At 43.1% G+C, this 17,648-nt stretch overlaps 1 protein-coding gene across 11 annotated transcripts in view; it reads right to left on the bottom strand.

Moving 5' to 3' along the window:
* Positions 1 to 17,648, bottom strand: part of LOC120374780 (sodium channel protein type 2 subunit alpha-like) — a 243,300-nt gene that overhangs the window by 173,064 nt on the left and 52,588 nt on the right. For 6 of the 11 annotated variants that reach the window (XR_005586242.1, XR_005586239.1, XR_005586240.1 and 3 more), the window contains exons 2-4: positions 15,437 to 15,485; positions 8,380 to 8,558; positions 7,950 to 8,274 (exon numbers count right to left, since the gene is read on the bottom strand). Coding sequence is in view for 7 of the 11 variants with exons in the window: in XM_039494998.1 (XP_039350932.1) it covers positions 7,950 to 8,222 (273 nt within the window). In the remaining 4 variants the exon portion in view is untranslated. The remainder of the gene's footprint in view (positions 1 to 7,949; positions 8,275 to 8,379; positions 8,559 to 15,436; positions 15,486 to 17,648) is intronic. The other 5 variants (XM_039495004.1, XM_039495005.1, XM_039494999.1 and 2 more) reach the window with 3 other exon arrangements.

Here is a 17,648-nt window from a genome sequence, read left to right as displayed (position 1 = left end):
GAATTTATCCAGTTCTCTTTTAAACACTGTTATAGTCCTAGCCTTCACAACCTCCTCAGGCAAGGAGTTCCACAAGTTGACTGTGCGCTGTGTGAAGAACTTCCTTTTATTTGTTTTAAACCCACTGCCCATTAATTTCATTTGGTGCCCCTAGTTCTTGTATTATGGGAACAAAAATAACTTTTCCTTATTTACTTTCTCTACATCACTCATGATTTTATTTTAGTTTCCTCTTTTCCGAGCTGAAAAGTCCTAGCCTCTTTAATCTCTCCTCATATGGCACCCATTCCAAACCCCTAATAATTTTAGTTGCCATTCTCGGAATGCCAGTGTATCTTTTTTGAGATAAGGAGACCACATCTGTATGCAGTATTCAAGATGTGGGCGTACCACTGATTTATATAAGGGCAATAAGATATTCTCCATCTTATTTTCTATCCCCTTCTTAATGATTCCTAACATCCTGTTTGTTTTTCTGACCATCGCTGCACACTGCATGAACGTCTTCAGAGAACTATCCAAGATGACTCCAAGATCTTTTTCCTAATTTGTTGTAGCTAAATTAGCCCCCATCATATTGTATGTATAGTTGGGGTTATTTTTTCCAGTGTGCATTACTTTACATTTATCCACATTAAATTTCATTTGCCATTTTGTTGCCCAATCACTTAATTTTGTGAGATCTTTTTGAAGTTCTTCACAGTCTGCTTTGGTCTTAACTATCTTGAGCAGTTTAGTATCATCTGCAAACTTTGCCACCTCACTTTTTACCCCTTTCTTCAGATCATTTATGAATAGGTTGAATAGGATTGGTCCTAGGACTGACCCTTGGGGGACACCACTAGTTACCCCTCTCCATTCTGAAAATTTACCATTTATTCCTACCCTTTGTTCCCTGTCTTTAAACCAGTTCTCAGTCCATGAAAGGATCTTCCTCTTATCCCATGACAACTTAATTTACGTAAGAGCCTTTGGTGAGGGACTTTGTCAAAGGCTTTCTGGAAATCTAAGTACACTATGTCCACTGGAGCCCCTTGTCCACATGTTTGTTGACCCCTTCAAAGAACTCTAATAGATTAGTAAGACACGATTTCCCTTTACAGAAACCATGTTGACTTTTGCCCAACAAATTTATGTTCTTCTATTATCAGAGGGGTAGCTGTGTTGGTCTGGATCTGTAAAAGCAGCAAAGAGTCCTGTGGCACCTTATAGACTAACAGACGTATTGGAGCATGAGCTTTCGTGGGTGAATGACACATGCATCCGACGAAGTGGGCATTCACCCATGAAAGCTCATGCTCCGATACGTCTGTTAGTCTATAAGGTGCCACAGGACTCTTTGCTGCTTTTATGTTCTTCTATGTGTCTAACAATTTTATTCTTTACTATTGTTTCGAGTAATTTGCCTAGTAGTGACGTTAGACTTACCAGTCTGAATTGCTGGGATCACCTCTAGAGCCCTTTCTAAATATTGGTGTTACATTAGCTATCTTCCAGTCATTGGGTACAGAAGCCAATTTAAAGGACAGGTTACAAATCAAAGTTAATAGTTCCACAACTTCACATTTGAGTTCTTTCAGAACTCTTGGGTGAATGACATCTGGTCCTGGTGACTTGTTACTGTTAAGTTTATCAATTAATTCCAAAATCTCCACTAGTGACACCTCAATCTGTGACAGTTCCTCAGATGTGTCACCTACAAAAGCCGGCTCAGGTTTGGGAATCTCCCTAACATCCTCAGCCATGAAGACTGAAGCAAAGAACCCATTTAGTTTCTCCACAATGACTTTATCGTCTTTAAGCGCTCCTTTTGTATCTTGATCATCCAGGGGCCCCACTGGTTGTTTAGCAGGCTTCCTGCTTCTGATGTACTTAAAAAACATTTTGTCATTATCTTTTGAGTTTCTGGCTCGCCTTTCTTCAAACTCCTCTTTGGCTTTTCTTATTACATTTTTACACTTAATTTGGCAGTGTTTATGTTCCTTTCTATTTACCTCACTAGGATCTGACTTTCACTTTTTAAAAGATACATTTTTATCTCTCACTGCTTCTTTTAAATGGTTGTTAAGCCATGGTGGCTCTTTTTTAGTTCTTTTACTGTGTTTTTTTAATTTGGGGTATACATTAAGTTGGGCCTCTATTATGGGGTCTTTAAAAAGTGCCCATGCAGCTTGCAGGGATTTCACTTTAGTCAGTGTACCTTTTAATTCCTGTTTAACAAACCCCCTCATTTTTGCATAGTTCCCCTTTCTGAAATTAAATACCACAGTGTTGGGCTGTTGAGGTGTTCTTCTCACCACAGGGATGTTAAATGTTGTTATATTATGGTCACTATTTCCAAGTGGTCCTGTTATAGTTACCTCCTGGACCAGCTCCTGTGCTCAACTCAGGACTAAATCAAGAGTTGTCTCTCCCCTTGTGGATTCCCGTACCAGCTGCTCCAAGAAGTAGTCATTTAAAGCATCGAGAAATTTTGTCTCTGCATTTCTTCCTGAGGTGACGTGTTCCCAGTTAATATGGGGATAATTGAAATCTCCCACTATTATTGAGTTCTTTATTTTGATAGCCTCTCTAATTTCCCTTAGCATTTCATCGTCACTATCACTATCCTGGTCAGGTGGTCGATAATAGATCCCTAATGTTATATTCTTATTAGAGCATGAAATTATTATCCATAGAGATTCTATGGAACATGTGGATTCACTTAAGATTTTTACTTCATTTGATTCTACATTTTCTTTCACTTATATTGCCACTCCCCCGCAATTCTATGCATGAACACACATGCACAGGAACAGGAACACTAAGTTCAGGGAGCAGGAACTAGGAAACAAACAAGAACAGGAACCAGGAAGCAATAAGCAGGAATATAATGCTGCCTCCCCTCCCCTTAATTTAATATCTTGCTGGTTAAGAATATGTTCTCCCTATGGTAAATACACTCACCATGCTCTATACCCTGCAGCCCACAAGATCACGTCGTAAATATCTAAAACACTTCCAGATCCTTGCCTAAGAGACACTTCTTCTCCAGGACAGAATGCATGGAGTCTTGCATGGATATGCTCTCTGAGACTTCCATATTTCCTAATTACATGAATCAGCTTTGAGAATGGCGAAGGAATGGGATGAACCTCTTTCATCAGCATAGACAACTTGGTTGTCACAGGTCAACGGAAGAGTCAGTAGAATGGGGTTTCTCCAATACTTTCATGAGGCGTACTCTGAACATGCTCTAAACCATGACACAGTGCAACAGGGAAGGATGTATCTTGACGTTCTTCCAGTATGCCATCTACATACTACTTCAGAGTCCCATGCAGTCTCTCCACTATCTCACTTCCTTAAGAATAGTACACAGCAGATTTATAATGCACTGTACCAATACCTGTCAGAAAAACCTTCAAATTCTCTTGATACAAAAAGTGTCCCCCTTATCTGAAACATCGTAAATAAAGTGGTTAGGAAAGAAATGAGCTCCTTTGAGGCATCTTGTGAAATTATGACTGCAAAGGGGTAACATGAGTAATAGCTTATAATGATCAACAGTGCCACACAGTCCAATTGAGCAGCCTATAACATACACTTCAGTTCTCTCCCATAGTCTGTCTATGACTATCAGTTACAAAGGAGCCAGTAGTTCTATGCATTGTGCAAGCTAAGCATGCCTTCACAGAACAATCTATATATGAATGCAGCCTTGCCCACCAAGAATAACTATGCAGAAGTTCCTTCATCTTTGTAACTCCCAAGTGTCCTTAACGAGCCACATCCAGGCCTGTTTGTTGCAATGCTGCTGGGATGATCTCCGAGGCTCCTCTGCATGTCAAGCAGCACGTCTTTAACAAGGGCTCAGAACAAATTTTTATAGAATATAGACAAAATGTTCTTAAGGACTGGATCCATCCAGTCCACTTGTACCTTGCACAGTTCAGCATCTTGAAGAGTGGGGTCAAGCAGTCTGCCTTAAGTCAATTGGCATATATTTCAGTAAAAAGCATATAGTGTACTCTGCTGTTTCTGCATATGAGGGTGCCAAACCAGGAGAATTTCTTCCAAGAGCGTAGGCATGTAAGTTATACCTGTATTTGATGTGTACCAAATCAAAGTCATACCGCTGCAACTGAATAAACCACGGCAGCAGTCTTACACTCAACAGGTCAATGGTTTATAACAGAGGCCCAAAATAGGCACACAGTGAAATGTCTTCCCACTAAGTTGACTTTGAAGCATACAATAGCAAAAGCCATAGCCAAGAATTTTAGATCAATCTGGGAATACTTTGTTTCCATCGGGATGAGAGTATAGGATGCAATATAACCAGCCATGCCTCCTAGAGCACAACTGCACCAGACACCAATTACATGCATCAGTCTGAATCATTACGGATTTCCATGGATCAAAATAAGCATGGGATTGGATCCCACAGAAGGCTTGATGCAGGGTTTCAAAACTTAGCTTTGCTTCTTTAGTCCAAAAGAATTGTCCCTGGTCCTGTTAAATTCCACAGCAGCTTGGCAAAGATACTAAAATGGAGGAGAGGAGGTCTCCCAGGGCAAGGAACAAACAAACTGCTATGATCAGTGGGTAATGGTAGCGAAACAACAACTTGTAGCCTTTCACGTGTCAGTTTCATACCATTGGCTGACAGAGAATGCTTAGAAATGCTACAGGATCTTTTGCAAAACTGCACTAGACCACATTCAGCTTTTTGCCAGCTTACTGGAGTTGAGTTAGCACCTGATCCAGAATAGCGTTATGCTCAGGAAAGGTCTTTGGAAAGACAACAGTGTCATCCAAATATCAATATGCACCCTGGATATTATCAAGGAACTGAGAAACCACTCTCTGAAATACCTTAGGGGCAGAGACTAAGCCAAAAAGGAGTCATTGATACCTCCCAAATGGCATGCTGAAAGTCAATAACCACTACGAACTTTCAGCCACAGATATCTGCCAATAATCGGATTGGTAATCCAACACAACAAAAAAACAGCATGTCATCTCTTTGAAGGCTAGCAATTGAAACTATTCATGTTTCACATACTTATTAAGTACCCTAAAATCTGTGCACTTCAAGTGTCACCATTTTTTTTTGTATATGATCACGTGGGTAAGCTACAGTCTGTGAGCCCTTCTATCTCCCAAATGATACCATTATCTTTCATGAGCTGCAGTTCTGCTCACATCTTGTCCACAAGTGCAGGAAATGCACAACATGCAGGCAGTGCAAAGGGCTTTGTGTTTGAATCCACCTGCAGAGAATACACATATCCCATGGACAAAACACTATTACCATGCGTCTGACGAAGTGGGTATTCACCCACAAAAGCTTATGCGCCAATGCTAGGTATGAGCAGCAAAGAGTCCTGTGGCACCTTATAGACTAACAGACTAACAGATGTTTTGGAGCATGAGCTTTCGTGGGTGAATACCCACTTCATCGGATGCATGCTAGGTATGTAGCAGCAGGCCCTGAGTAGCTGCATATACCCAACACTATGTGTACACACATTAACTGGAACACTGAGTCCAGGGATCAGGAACCAGGAAACATGCGTCTGATGAAGTGGGTATTCACCCACAAGCTTATGCTCCAATACATCTGTTAGTCTACAAGGTGCCACAGGACTCTTTGTTGCTTTTTACAGATCCAGACTAACACAGCTAGCCCTCTGATACTTATTACCATTAAATAAATCATTGGGTCTCTGAACAATCTTCTGGGTATCCCTTTCTATTCTGGCTGACATAACCACAGGTTAGGTGTCCTGTGTTAATTTATGCATAACACCAAGCTGCAAGAAGAGATCACAGGACACCTAACCTGTTGTTATGTCAGCCAGAATAGAAAGGGATACAGCATCTGTAGCCCTGCCTTTAACAATGTAAAATTTTGAAGTCAAGGCTAGGCCTTTGTAGAGCCCAGAGCTTACATCTTCACCCACTGTCTGTAAAACATACACATTTCCAAGCTTTTAGAATAATTGTAGTCAGGCTAATGTCCAGATAAGTGTTCTCCCCTTTGGGTTAGTTCATAATCTCAATACCTTTATCCACCATGTACTTCAGCAGTGTACCATTAATTTCTACAATACAGGATATCAGCTGTAGCACCTTGCCATATGAGAAGATCATAAAGAAAATATCAGAGTCCCTGGTAAAGGTGATTTAATGTGACTTCACATTCACAGTATGCACTTGAGGTCTCAGATCACTCTGAAACAGTGTACAACATCACACTAATGTCAAGGATCCTTCCTTCCCACAAGACCAGCACATAGCAGTTCTACCTAGACAGGCAAGGAAATTGGCCAAGTGATCCATACTACTATAGTGGAAACAATGAGGAGCTGTCAACTTTCGTTGTCAAAGCTGTAGGGCAGAAGTACGTGTGTCATATGATTCTGGAAGACAGAAGTAGGAGTGGCTGATGGTTTAAGAGTAGACAAAAAGGTAGCAGCAGTCTGAGACACAGAACCCCTTTCATCTTGAGCCCTCTCAAATGCCTCACTCTTAACAACCATGGGATCAAAAGTTAGAATTCTAGCATCTTCAGCCAGTAACCATTTGCCCAACTGGTCATTTGCTACACCAATCACAAAAATATCCCTGAGCATGATCATCATACCATCCACAAATTCACAGACCTAGGTCAATCACTGCAAACATGCAAACTCACATACAGTTTTGTTGGGCTGCTGTCGACCATCAAAAAACATTTTCCTCTTTAGCAGAACAGAATCTCCAGTCTCAAAATATGTGTCGAGACTCTGCACAGCCATATCAAAGAAGGACTTGCGATCTGGGAATCCATCATAAATATCAATGTCATCACAGCCTAAGCAGTGGAAAATTGCAGGATCTGCACATTATTTGGAAATGTTCCAAATTAAGTATCTCCAGTCAACAGCCAAACAACGTATAGGCAGCATAGGGTGCAGAATAGAAGCATTAGTTGCCATAAAATTACACGCTGGTGCACCCCAGAACAGCCATCCCAAAACACAAGGAAATTGAAGGAAAACATGCAGGTAAGTGGTCAATCAAAACATGTAATTAGGCGCCAACTTCTTCTGGTGCCGGTGGGTGCTCGATCCCCCCTGCTCCCCGCCCGATTCCATTCCTGCCCCACCCCCATTCCAACCCCTTCCCCAAAGTTCCCGCCCCAACTCCATCCCCTCCCTGCCCCTACTGGACCCCTTCCCCAAATCCCCGTCCTGGCCCCACCTCTTCCCTGCCTTCTCCTCTGAGCATGCTATGCTCCCACTCCTTCCCCTCCCTCCCACAGCTTGTTATGCCACGAAACAGCTGTTTCACGGCGGCAAGTGCTGGGAAGAGAAGTGGGGATGCAGTGCGCTGAGGGGAGGAGGCAGAGGTGAGCTGGGGTGGGAAAGAGAGCTTGGCTGCCGGTGGGTGCACCCACCAATTTTTTCCCGTGGGTGCTCAAGCCCCAGAGCGTCCACGGAGTCCACGCCGATGGTATTTACCATGAACCAGATAAGTCAGCAACAGCCTGAACAACAAACAGTATAACTGTCCAAATGCTAGGTATGTAGCAGCAGGCCCTGAGTGGCTGCATATACCCAACACTATGTGTGCACACACTAACTGGAACACTGAGTCCAGGAAACACACAGGAACAGGGAGCAGGAAGCAATAAGCAGGAAGGCAAACCACTCCCTGTCCCCAACTCAGAATGCAATGGCAAGAACTCTGAGGAATATATGGCAATCACTGAAAAGCAGTGTATCCTACCAAAACCGGAACATTTACAAATAAATTCATACTGTGGCCACAAAAATCAGTTTGTGTCTGTGACATCACAGGGCGTACACAATTTTCATTGAGGCTGCCAAGTTGGCCACTCCCATGCTACGGGTTTTAAAGTCTAATAGTGCATTAAATTCAACAGGTACGGCATAAGAATAGGCTTAGTAAACAGCTACCTTTTTATTGATGTAATATGGGTCCAGGTCCTCCAAGGGCTCGGACACCATTCCCGGAGGTATGTCGCCATAAATAAATGGCAGTGTTTTGCCTGCCTCCAGGCCACTGTTTGGCTTTGGGCCATTTTCTTCACTGACATCATCATCTTTATGGTCTTCTTTGAGACAATTAGCCTTTTCTTCAGTGACACGTTGTTCAATAGCTGCAAGAGACTCTCTAGTGAAGTAGAAGAAGCTGTCAGGTCCCGGTGGTACCAGCAGTGCCTGCGCCATCTTTTCATTCTGCAAATTTTAATTAATGTTTAGCCTCTTGTATAAGAAAGTTCTAGAGAAACAGAAGAAAAAAAAGTTAGGAAAACAAGCATTCAACAGGAATAAAAATCAAAACACTCCCTGGGGTTTATTTAATGTCTTATCTGGTTTTACCTACCAGCAATTGAAAACTCAAAAACTGTCTAAAACATTAAGGTTGAGATTTTTCAAAGACACCTGAGGAAACTGGGTGCCTAACTCCGATAGGCTCCTTTGAAGATCACTGCATAAGAATCCACTTCTGCCACAATATCAATGAGATTTATCTCCTGAGTAGCAGGAGCTGCAGGATCAGACCTAAAGCAGAAATTTCAAACTCTTGAAAATAATAAAGTTTATGCCATCAATACATATTATTAGTTTCTGGTCTGTATTTAAGTTACCTACTTAAAATATGAATTGACAGCTACAAATAATGACTAAAATCTTTACAATTACTGTTATCTGACTACTACCCTCTCCTAAAGCATTGTACAGTAAAGGACTTGAATTATTTCACAGCTATCTAATAAAAAGCTAACCACTTAAGCTTTTCCATTCCATTCAAATTATATCTTTGGCATAGTGATACTGATTCTTTTTGGCAAAGCTGGAGGGGAAGCAATAGGGACTTCACAGCTGAAGCCACTGAAATTAACAAGAGACTGTGGCCAAATTTGCATGAAATTTATCACTTCTCTTGCCTGAGGAAAACCCAAGACAATACAAATACAATTTTAAAAAGTCTGGAAAACTGAATCAGACTATACATACAATCTCCATTGCTAGTTTCACAACCCCTTGATCTTTCTGTACAGACAGGCAGCCTTATAGGTCACTATAAACTGTGACGTGCCCTCTGCATATACCTGGCCTGATTTTCACAGGTATTAACTACCTGCAGTTCTCATTGGCTTCCCCAGAACCTATGGGTACTGAATTCTTCTGATGATCAAGCCAACTTCATAAACAAAGATACACTGAGATAATGAGAAAAGGTCATAACTTGACAATCAGCTTTACTTTTGAAGTTTCGAATGCTGCAAGTAATAAAAGCTAATACCATTTGTTTCCTGAAGTGACCCAATAATTCTGTTAAGAAAAATAATTTATTACAGTTGCCATTGGTGAGACCCCAATTCTACAAAGACTTGTGTCTGTATTTAACTGTACACACCGAGTTGTTCCATTGACATCAATGGTATTACTCACAGTGCATAAAGCTAAACACATAGTTAAGGCCTAATGGTTGGAAAACAGTTTCCAATAGAGCCCTGTTTTTATGCCCTGGGAACTTTCCAGAATATTCACCATTAGGGCTGAACTTTTCCATGGTTTAATCTCAACCCAAAAACAATTTTTCTGAAAACTTGACCAAATTTCCTTCAGCCATTTTTGAGCAGAACACTCAGAAAAACAAATTAAAAACAAAAAACCCCCTCACTTTCCCCATGAAATTCTAACCGCACCTTTTATAAACAGGGTTACAGCAAAACTGGCACAAATCTGAAACTGGGCATGGATAGAATTTTCAATGAGGACTCATGCCTTTGCTTACATAGAAAGGCAGAGAGAATTAAAAATGAAACTTATAATTCACTAAAAAAAAAAAAATGCTCCTGAGCAGGTTCAGCAATAGGCATTTGTTTTTTCCAAGATCAACTACACACTGAACATTTCAGCCCAAAAGATGAACATTTTGAAAAGTTGTGAGCATATGAAAAAACGGGGTTTAGAAGGGATCTCATTTTCCAGTGTAACATTATTCAGTGCACCATATAATAAATGTATTCAAAGCTACACCATTTATAAGAATAAGAGTTTGGACTGAACTAATTTCAAATATCATAGCCAAAATATGCAAGAACTATTCAGCCCTGTAACTTATCAATAGTCAGGAAACAGGGGGTTAATAAATTCCCTGGTTTCAACTGCAGTCCTAGCTGACGTCTGTCTAAAGCAGAAAGTCACAACACAATCTGACCTCTAAACAACAGGAACTCCAACTTAATGCAAAAATCCAGATAAACCAATGAGCACAATATGGATGATATTATATCTTCTGGGATTGTCACATAGTTCAGTAACAATATAGCAGAATCAAATTAAAGGAAAAAAGTTCCCATTTCCCTGAACCTGAAAGTATGATAGATAAAATCACATTACTAGAAATAAATGCAAAATATAACTGCAAATTAGTTTGATCATTATCACTGGTATATTTGAGCCTACATGTAGTGCCCAAGTTGAGTTTCTGTAAAGTTATTTTATTTGAGACACTGGACATCCACTATAACTGATAGTTATACTGATTACTTTCCACTCTGCTTTAAAAATATCAAATATATTGAACCAATACTAAAGGCTTGTCTACATGAACATTAAGTTCACGGCAAGTTGGGGTGTGAATCTACCCTGCAGCGCCCTAACTGTCCATATAGACCAGAGGTGGGCAAACTACGGCCTGCGGGCCACATCCGGCCCGCAAGACCGTCCTGCCCAGCCCTTGAGCTCCCGGAAAGGGAGGCTAGCCCCCAACCCCTCCCCTGCTTTCCCCTCTCCCCCCTGGTCTCAGCGCGCCATGCCGCCAGCGCTCTGGGTGGTGGGGCTGCGAGCTCCTGCTGCTCTGACTGGCATAGTAAGGGGGCAGGTAGTGGGTGGGTTGGATAAGGAGCAGAAAGTCCTGGGGAGGCAGTCAGGGGACATGGAGCGGGGGGTGGTTGAATGGGACAGAGGTTCTGGGGGAGAGTCAGGGGACGGGGGGGTTGGATAGCTGTGGGAGTCCCGGGGGGCCTTTCAGGGGGCAGGGTGTGGATAGGGGTCGAGGAAATCAGAGGACAGGGAGAAGGGGGGGTTGGATGGGGCAGAGGGTCCCGGAAGGGGGCGGTCAGGGGACAAGGAGCAGGGGCGGTTAGATAGGGGGTGGCGTCCTGGGGGTGGTGGTTAGGGGACAAGGAGCAGGGAGGTTGGATGGGTGGGGGCTTGAGGGGGCAAGAAGTGGAAGGGGGCAGGGGACAGGCTGTTTGGGGAGGCACAGTCTTCCCTACCTGGCCCTCCATACAGTTTCGCAACCCCCCATGTGGCCCTTGGGCCAAAAAGTTTGCCCACCTTGATACAGACCTTGCTGATGCACATTAAACAGTTCAGTTGATCTAGTCCAATCTAGAGGATTAGAATAAAGACCATTAACAAATTGTTAATGCACATAAGCAGGGTCCACACGAACATTTAAACTCTGGCATATTAGTGTCTATTAGATTCACACACACACCCCCACTGCAAACTAATTGTTTGTGTAGTTAAGCCCTAATATTCAAATATATTTAACTATTCATCATGTGAGGTACTTCTTAATCTTTCATACTTCTTGATAAAATGAAAACAGTACAGTAACTCCTCACTTAATGTTGTAGTTATGTTCCTGAAAAATGAGACTTTAAGCGAAACAGTGTTAAGCAAATCTAATTTCCCCATAAGAATTAATGTAAATGGGGGGTTAGGTTCCAGGGAAAAAACTTTTTGCCAGACAAAAGGCATTATATGCATTTTAAACAATTTTAAACAAGCAATATAATACAGGTATTAAACAGGCTGCCAACTCCCCTCCCCCTCCCCCCCGTGGACCCCACGGATCAGTGCCTTCCCTCCCCCCACCTCCTGCCCGTGGCAATCAGCTGGTTTGCAGCATTCAGGAGGCAGAGGAGGGAGGGGGAGCCTGCATGCCGTGTCCTCGCTCCTCCCCTCTCCCCCCAGCCTCCTGAATGCTGCAAACCAGCTAATTGCTGTGGGCAGGAGGTGGGGGGAGCAGGGGGAAGGTGCTGATCCACAGGGTCCGTCGGCGGGTGGGAGGCACTGTGGGGGGCATAGGGGAGCTTATGGGGGGCTCCCAGCTGTGGACAAAGCAGGTGGGAAAACGACATTATAGCGGAGCATTGCGCAACTTCAAACAAGCATGTTCTGTAATGGAGCAGGGACGTAAGATCGAAACAACTTATGCGAGAGAGTTACTATACTCTTTTTTTGTTAATCATCACCATGATGAATGCTGCACTCCTCAAATGCAACACTACAAATGCTGAACTTGTACAACTGTCAGAAAACAGAAACAGTGTCATATATTTCAGTAACTAAGATCAGCTAAAATGCACACGTTGCCTACACTATTGGGTTAAATCGACCTAAGTTACACTACTAGTCGATGTAGATTAGACTGACTTACTGCGGTGTCTATACCGCGCTGCGTCAATGGGTAATGCTCTCCCGTCGACTTATCTTACGCCTCTCGTTCCGGTGGAGTACCAGAGTCGACCAGAGAGTGCTCTGCAGTCGATTTAGAGGGTCTTCACTAGACCCGCTAAAACAACCCCTACTGCATCGATCGCAGCAGCATCGATCCCCAGTAAATGTAGACATGGCCCTAGTCCACTCAAGTGACACACTTGATGTTTTTTGCAAGCCTATCAACAGTAATACACTAGTGTGAACTGTGCTTGCTAATGTAAACTTCCTATTGTCTTAAGACACCACAGAAAGAAATACAAGACACCAGAAATGCGGTTTAACACACCTTGCAACTATCCAGCAATAATTCATCCTTTCTTTGTAATCTGTTCCACCTGGTGGAGGGCCACTGCCAGCCAGCCACCTGGTCAACCTGTTCCAGCACTGTTCCTGGGACCCCATTGCTCTCCTCTTTTACCAGCGTTAAGGCCAAGGGGAAGAGAGATTTTTCTCCTCACTAAGCCAGACATAGGAGCCCCGTCCCCATTCCCCAAGTTCTTTCTATGGAAAGAGCAACTGCCCTGGGCACCTGGCAAACTTGGGCTGCTGTGGGGAATTGAAATAACCCCACCCTGTGAGGGAAAATTTCCTTCCCAGCTCCAAACAAATGGCTAGCAGAAGCAAGCAAGCAAGCAAGGCCCGCCAAACCAGTCCTACCGTAATGTCATAGGGAGGAGGCGGCTTTTCTTCCTAGCAAAGAAAGCCTTCCCCTGGGATGCATGGGAACCAACAAACTTATGCTACACCTCCTGTACACCCAATCAATCAGTCACAAAGATCCCGCCCTCAGGCCCATGGGGGCGGGCGGGGGGGGGAAGGGTGTGCGTGCGCAAACCTTAAAGCGCCAAAGCTTCCTCATTTCTGAGGCTAGAAAAAGGATGGAAGGTATGGTGTAAACCTTTATTCACTGCACACTACTTCTCTGCTTCTTTGCCCAGGAAGTCAGTCTGACATTATTATAGTCATTTAAATAGTTGGATTGTTTTTAAAATAAGCATATTATAAAGAATTAAATAAATGAATGTGATTCTCTCCCAGTACAATGTATTTCTTTGAGTCTCTGCTAATCAAGACAATAGCTTAATAAGCATGCTTTCTAACTCCAGCAGGGTGTACAAATTAAAAGTGTTCACTATAACAGAGGTATTGTATTTCCACACTGTTCTATATAATGTGCAATATTAAACAGTCTCAAAAAACCTACCAATATGCAGATTTTCATAATATAGTATTAATCTGCAGTACTTATACTTCATATGTCATGTATTATACTAATAGCCTAATAATTTGCTTTGGTTTTAAAGGTAATTTGTGTAGTAACAATAAATCTAACACCTTTTTGGACTCTCATAGTTCTCTATGGTCTTGTTACGCTGAATGATTGTTACATAATTATTAAATTTTCATTCTTTTCAATTTTATGTAATTGTTTGACAAACAAAGGAGTTTAAAGAGAGGAGCCTAGGGCACAGTTTGGATTTGCCTTGGTTTGCTATGGCAACACTTTCACCTCCCTCGTGGCAATCTTACCCTCCCTCACAGTGATGTGTAATGCTGTGGTTTGTACAGGTGTGATGATAATAGCTGTTAATCTCCAGATCTCCAAAATACAACATTATTCAATATAAACCTCTAAAGCTGACCAGGCCATTAGAAGTCTGGTTGGTGGCATAGCGGGGTTAAGGCAGGTTCCCTACCTGTCTCCATGCAGCTCGCAGAAGCTGCCAGCATGTCCCTCCAGTCCCTAGGTGCACGGGTGGCCAGGGAGGCACCGTGTGCTGCCTCCACCCCGTGCGCCAGCTCTGCAGCTCCCATTGGCCGGAAACTGCAACCAATGAGAGCTATGGAGGCAGTGCGCCTGCTGGCAAGGGCAGCGTGCGGAGTTACCTGGCCACACCTCTGCCTAGTAGCCAGAGGGACATGTCGCCACATCCCGGGAGTTGCCTGAGGTAAGCAATGCCCAGAGCCCACACCCCGAATCCCCTCCCGCACCCAAGTTCCCTCCCAGAGCTTGCTCCCCACATCCCACTCCTCTGCCCCAGCCTAAGCCCCCTCCAGCACCCCAAACCCTTCATCCCTGGCCCCATATCCCCAGCTGGAGCCCTCACCCCCTCCCACAATCTAGCCCCTGCCCCAGCTTGGAGCCCCCTCCCGCATCCTGAACCTCTCATTTCTGGCCTCACCCCGGAACCTGTATGCCCAGCCAGAGCCCTGACCCCCTTCCCCTCCTCAGCCCCACCCTCCTGCCCAGAGCCCACTCCTGCACTCCAAACCCCTCATCCCTGGACCCACCCCAGAGCCCGCACCTCCAGCTGGAGCCCTCACTCCCTCTGCTCCCCAACCCTCTGCCCCAGCCTGGAGAAAATGAGCAAGTAAGTGAGGGTGCGGGAGAGTGAACGATGGAGGGGGGAGGATGGCGTGGGGGGGGGCTTTGATAAGGGGCGGGACAGAGGTGGGTCCTCGGAGCAGAGGGCAGGGTCAGGGTATTCAGTTTTCTGCAATCAGAAAGTTGGCAACCCTATTCCTATTTCCACAAGAGAAACTGATTTTCCAAACATTTAAAAGAATCACAAATCATGCCATGATGATCAATATCTAAAAAGCATTACCTGATAACATCCTTCCAGATCAAGTGTTCAATATTTCTCTTTATAAAAGATTATGAGTCACTGTCAATTTTTCTAGTCCTCAGCTACCTGTCCTGAAAAGGTCAAACCGAAAACCCATCCCCTGTCCTCACCCCAAATGCAGGGCCGACCAGAGGATTCAGGGGGCCTGGGGCAAAGCAATTTTGGGAGCCCCTTTCATAAAAAAAAGTTGCAATACTATAGAATACTATATTCTCGTGGGGGCCCCTGTGGGGCCCAGGGCAAATTGCCCCACTTGATCCCCTTCCCCCCGGCCCAAGTGCTTACCGTGGAATATTCTCTGACTCTGTGCAGTCTCTGCTTCACGGACAGATAGCTAATACAAAACATCAAACTGTCAAAACAGGCATTTGTTTATTTGTGAGTATCACCTACTAGCCATGAGAATGAAGAGTTTGCAGCCACACTCATGTGTTCTTGTGTGTTTCCCTTTAGAACCCTAGTTGGATTTTCCAACTGATTTGATACTGGCATTAATTTTTATAATCTTAAATCACAAAACAGGGCTGATTCTCAAAATAATTTTACAATTACATAATATACATCCATATATTTCAAAATCTGAGTATTACATTTAATAAATCTCACTTAAACAGCTATTATTTACATTGGTGAGTGAAGTAACATTTTCCCTTTGGCAGTGAATAAATATTACTCTTAAGTACTGCAGATTCATCCATCTGAACTGGATGTATTAAGCAACATTTAGGCATTGTATGCAAGTGCCAAAATATCACTGTAATCATCTGTATTGATTTAATTAGTGGTTAGCTCAGTTATCTGCTAAATGCATGATTTCACTCTAGTCATGAATGTTTATAAGTGACATCAGTATTATTCCTGGTTTTAATTTATAGCAAAACACCCCTAATCCTGGGTAGTTTTACATAATTTAAAATGATATAAAAATATTAAAAAATAAGATTCTCTCAATGGTAGGCTGAACTAGATTGAACCAATCCACATTAACAAATCAACAAAAACTATGCCTATATTCATCTTACCCTCTCATAAAAGTTCCTGCTTTCAACTCTCACTATAATCCAATTTAAAAAAAAAAGGATCTTACCACATGTCCTTGTAGGTGAAGAAACTTGAGCTATTTCTGACCTAACGGGTGGGCGGAATGACTAAATTCCAAAGTCAGTAACTGTTCAAAGGAAGGGTCCTGCCACCATCATCCCTTTTTAATTCAGGGGAATGATACCTCAAGTGCCTCTGCTGATCACAGGCATGGCAGTATTACAGGGCTATATATGTGAAAAACTGCAGCTTAAAATTCCATTTAGAAGCTGACAGGCAGGCAATGCAAAATTATAGAATATCATGTACCATCAAGTGCAAAACATTGTTTAATCAACCGGCAGGGCCGGCTCCAGTAGGGGGAAGAAAAAAAAAATAAGAAGATAAAGCCAATCGGCAGCACTTCGGTGGTGGGTCCTTCGCTCCCTCTCTTCTTCTTCAGTGGCCACTCAAAGAGGAAGAGAGGGACCTGCCGCTGAATTGCTGCCAGAGACCTGGACGTTCCACCCCTTTCCTTTGGCTGCCCCAAGCACCTGCTTCTTTGCTGGTGCCTGGAGCTGGCCCTGCCAACCAGAAGCCAAATTCTGCACTGCCTTACATTTCTGAGTTGTCTTAAGGTGTTGCCCCATACCAAGCACGCCACAGTAGTGCAACATCAAAACTGAATGTAATGCATCTCGTTTTTTAAAGTCCTCGATCTAATACATAATGCCATTGTATTTCTAATCCAGACTTTAAGACAGAACCACTTTATCCTTGAGTTTCTTATGTTAAAACCTAGGACTGAACCAAGTAACCTCACATTCGTATAATATGCACAGAAGAATCAGCACTCCATTTAACTTCAATAAGTTACACAGTACACACTTATTACATTCAAACTTTTCTCTTTTTTTCCTAAACAGACCCTACAAACCAACATGAAGAAACCTGATTCTTTTCTGTTTCAGTGACAAAAAATGTAGCACCGAGCCACATGCAGTTCTCTAATGCTCACATGGTCCAACACTGTCTGGAGCTGAATGCTTGCTGAAAGCTCTCACAGTCACTTCAATGGGAGTTGAAAGAGTTCAGTACCTTACAGAATCAGCCCTTTAATGAGAGGAAAAATTGTGGCAAGTCTGCAAATGCAGCTTATGTCATGTCTGCCAACTGGTGGTAAACACTAGCGCAGACTCAAATAATGGGATACTCCCTCCAGTGTCTGAATCTATTGTGGGTGTGCCCTGCACATTACCGCTGCAGAAAGGCACAGCTCTTCTAGATAATCCTAAAGGGACATTCCACTAGCAAATCTAGTAGGAGCTGCACTAAAGCTGTCTCAACTACCAGTTGCTCTTTGCACATTTTTCTTGGCTTTCCTGTACTCAACATGGATCCAGTGCAGTAGAAACAGTAACACATGGCAATCATTATGTTTACACAATAAGAGGAAGTGATTTGTTCCCCTTACTAC

This window comes from Mauremys reevesii, linkage group 11 (assembly GCF_016161935.1).
Source record: "Mauremys reevesii isolate NIE-2019 linkage group 11, ASM1616193v1, whole genome shotgun sequence".
NCBI classification, from domain to species: Eukaryota; Metazoa; Chordata; order Testudines; family Geoemydidae; genus Mauremys; species Mauremys reevesii.
Note: the sequence above shows the minus strand (reverse complement) of the source record. Positions and strands in the feature narration are given on the sequence as shown.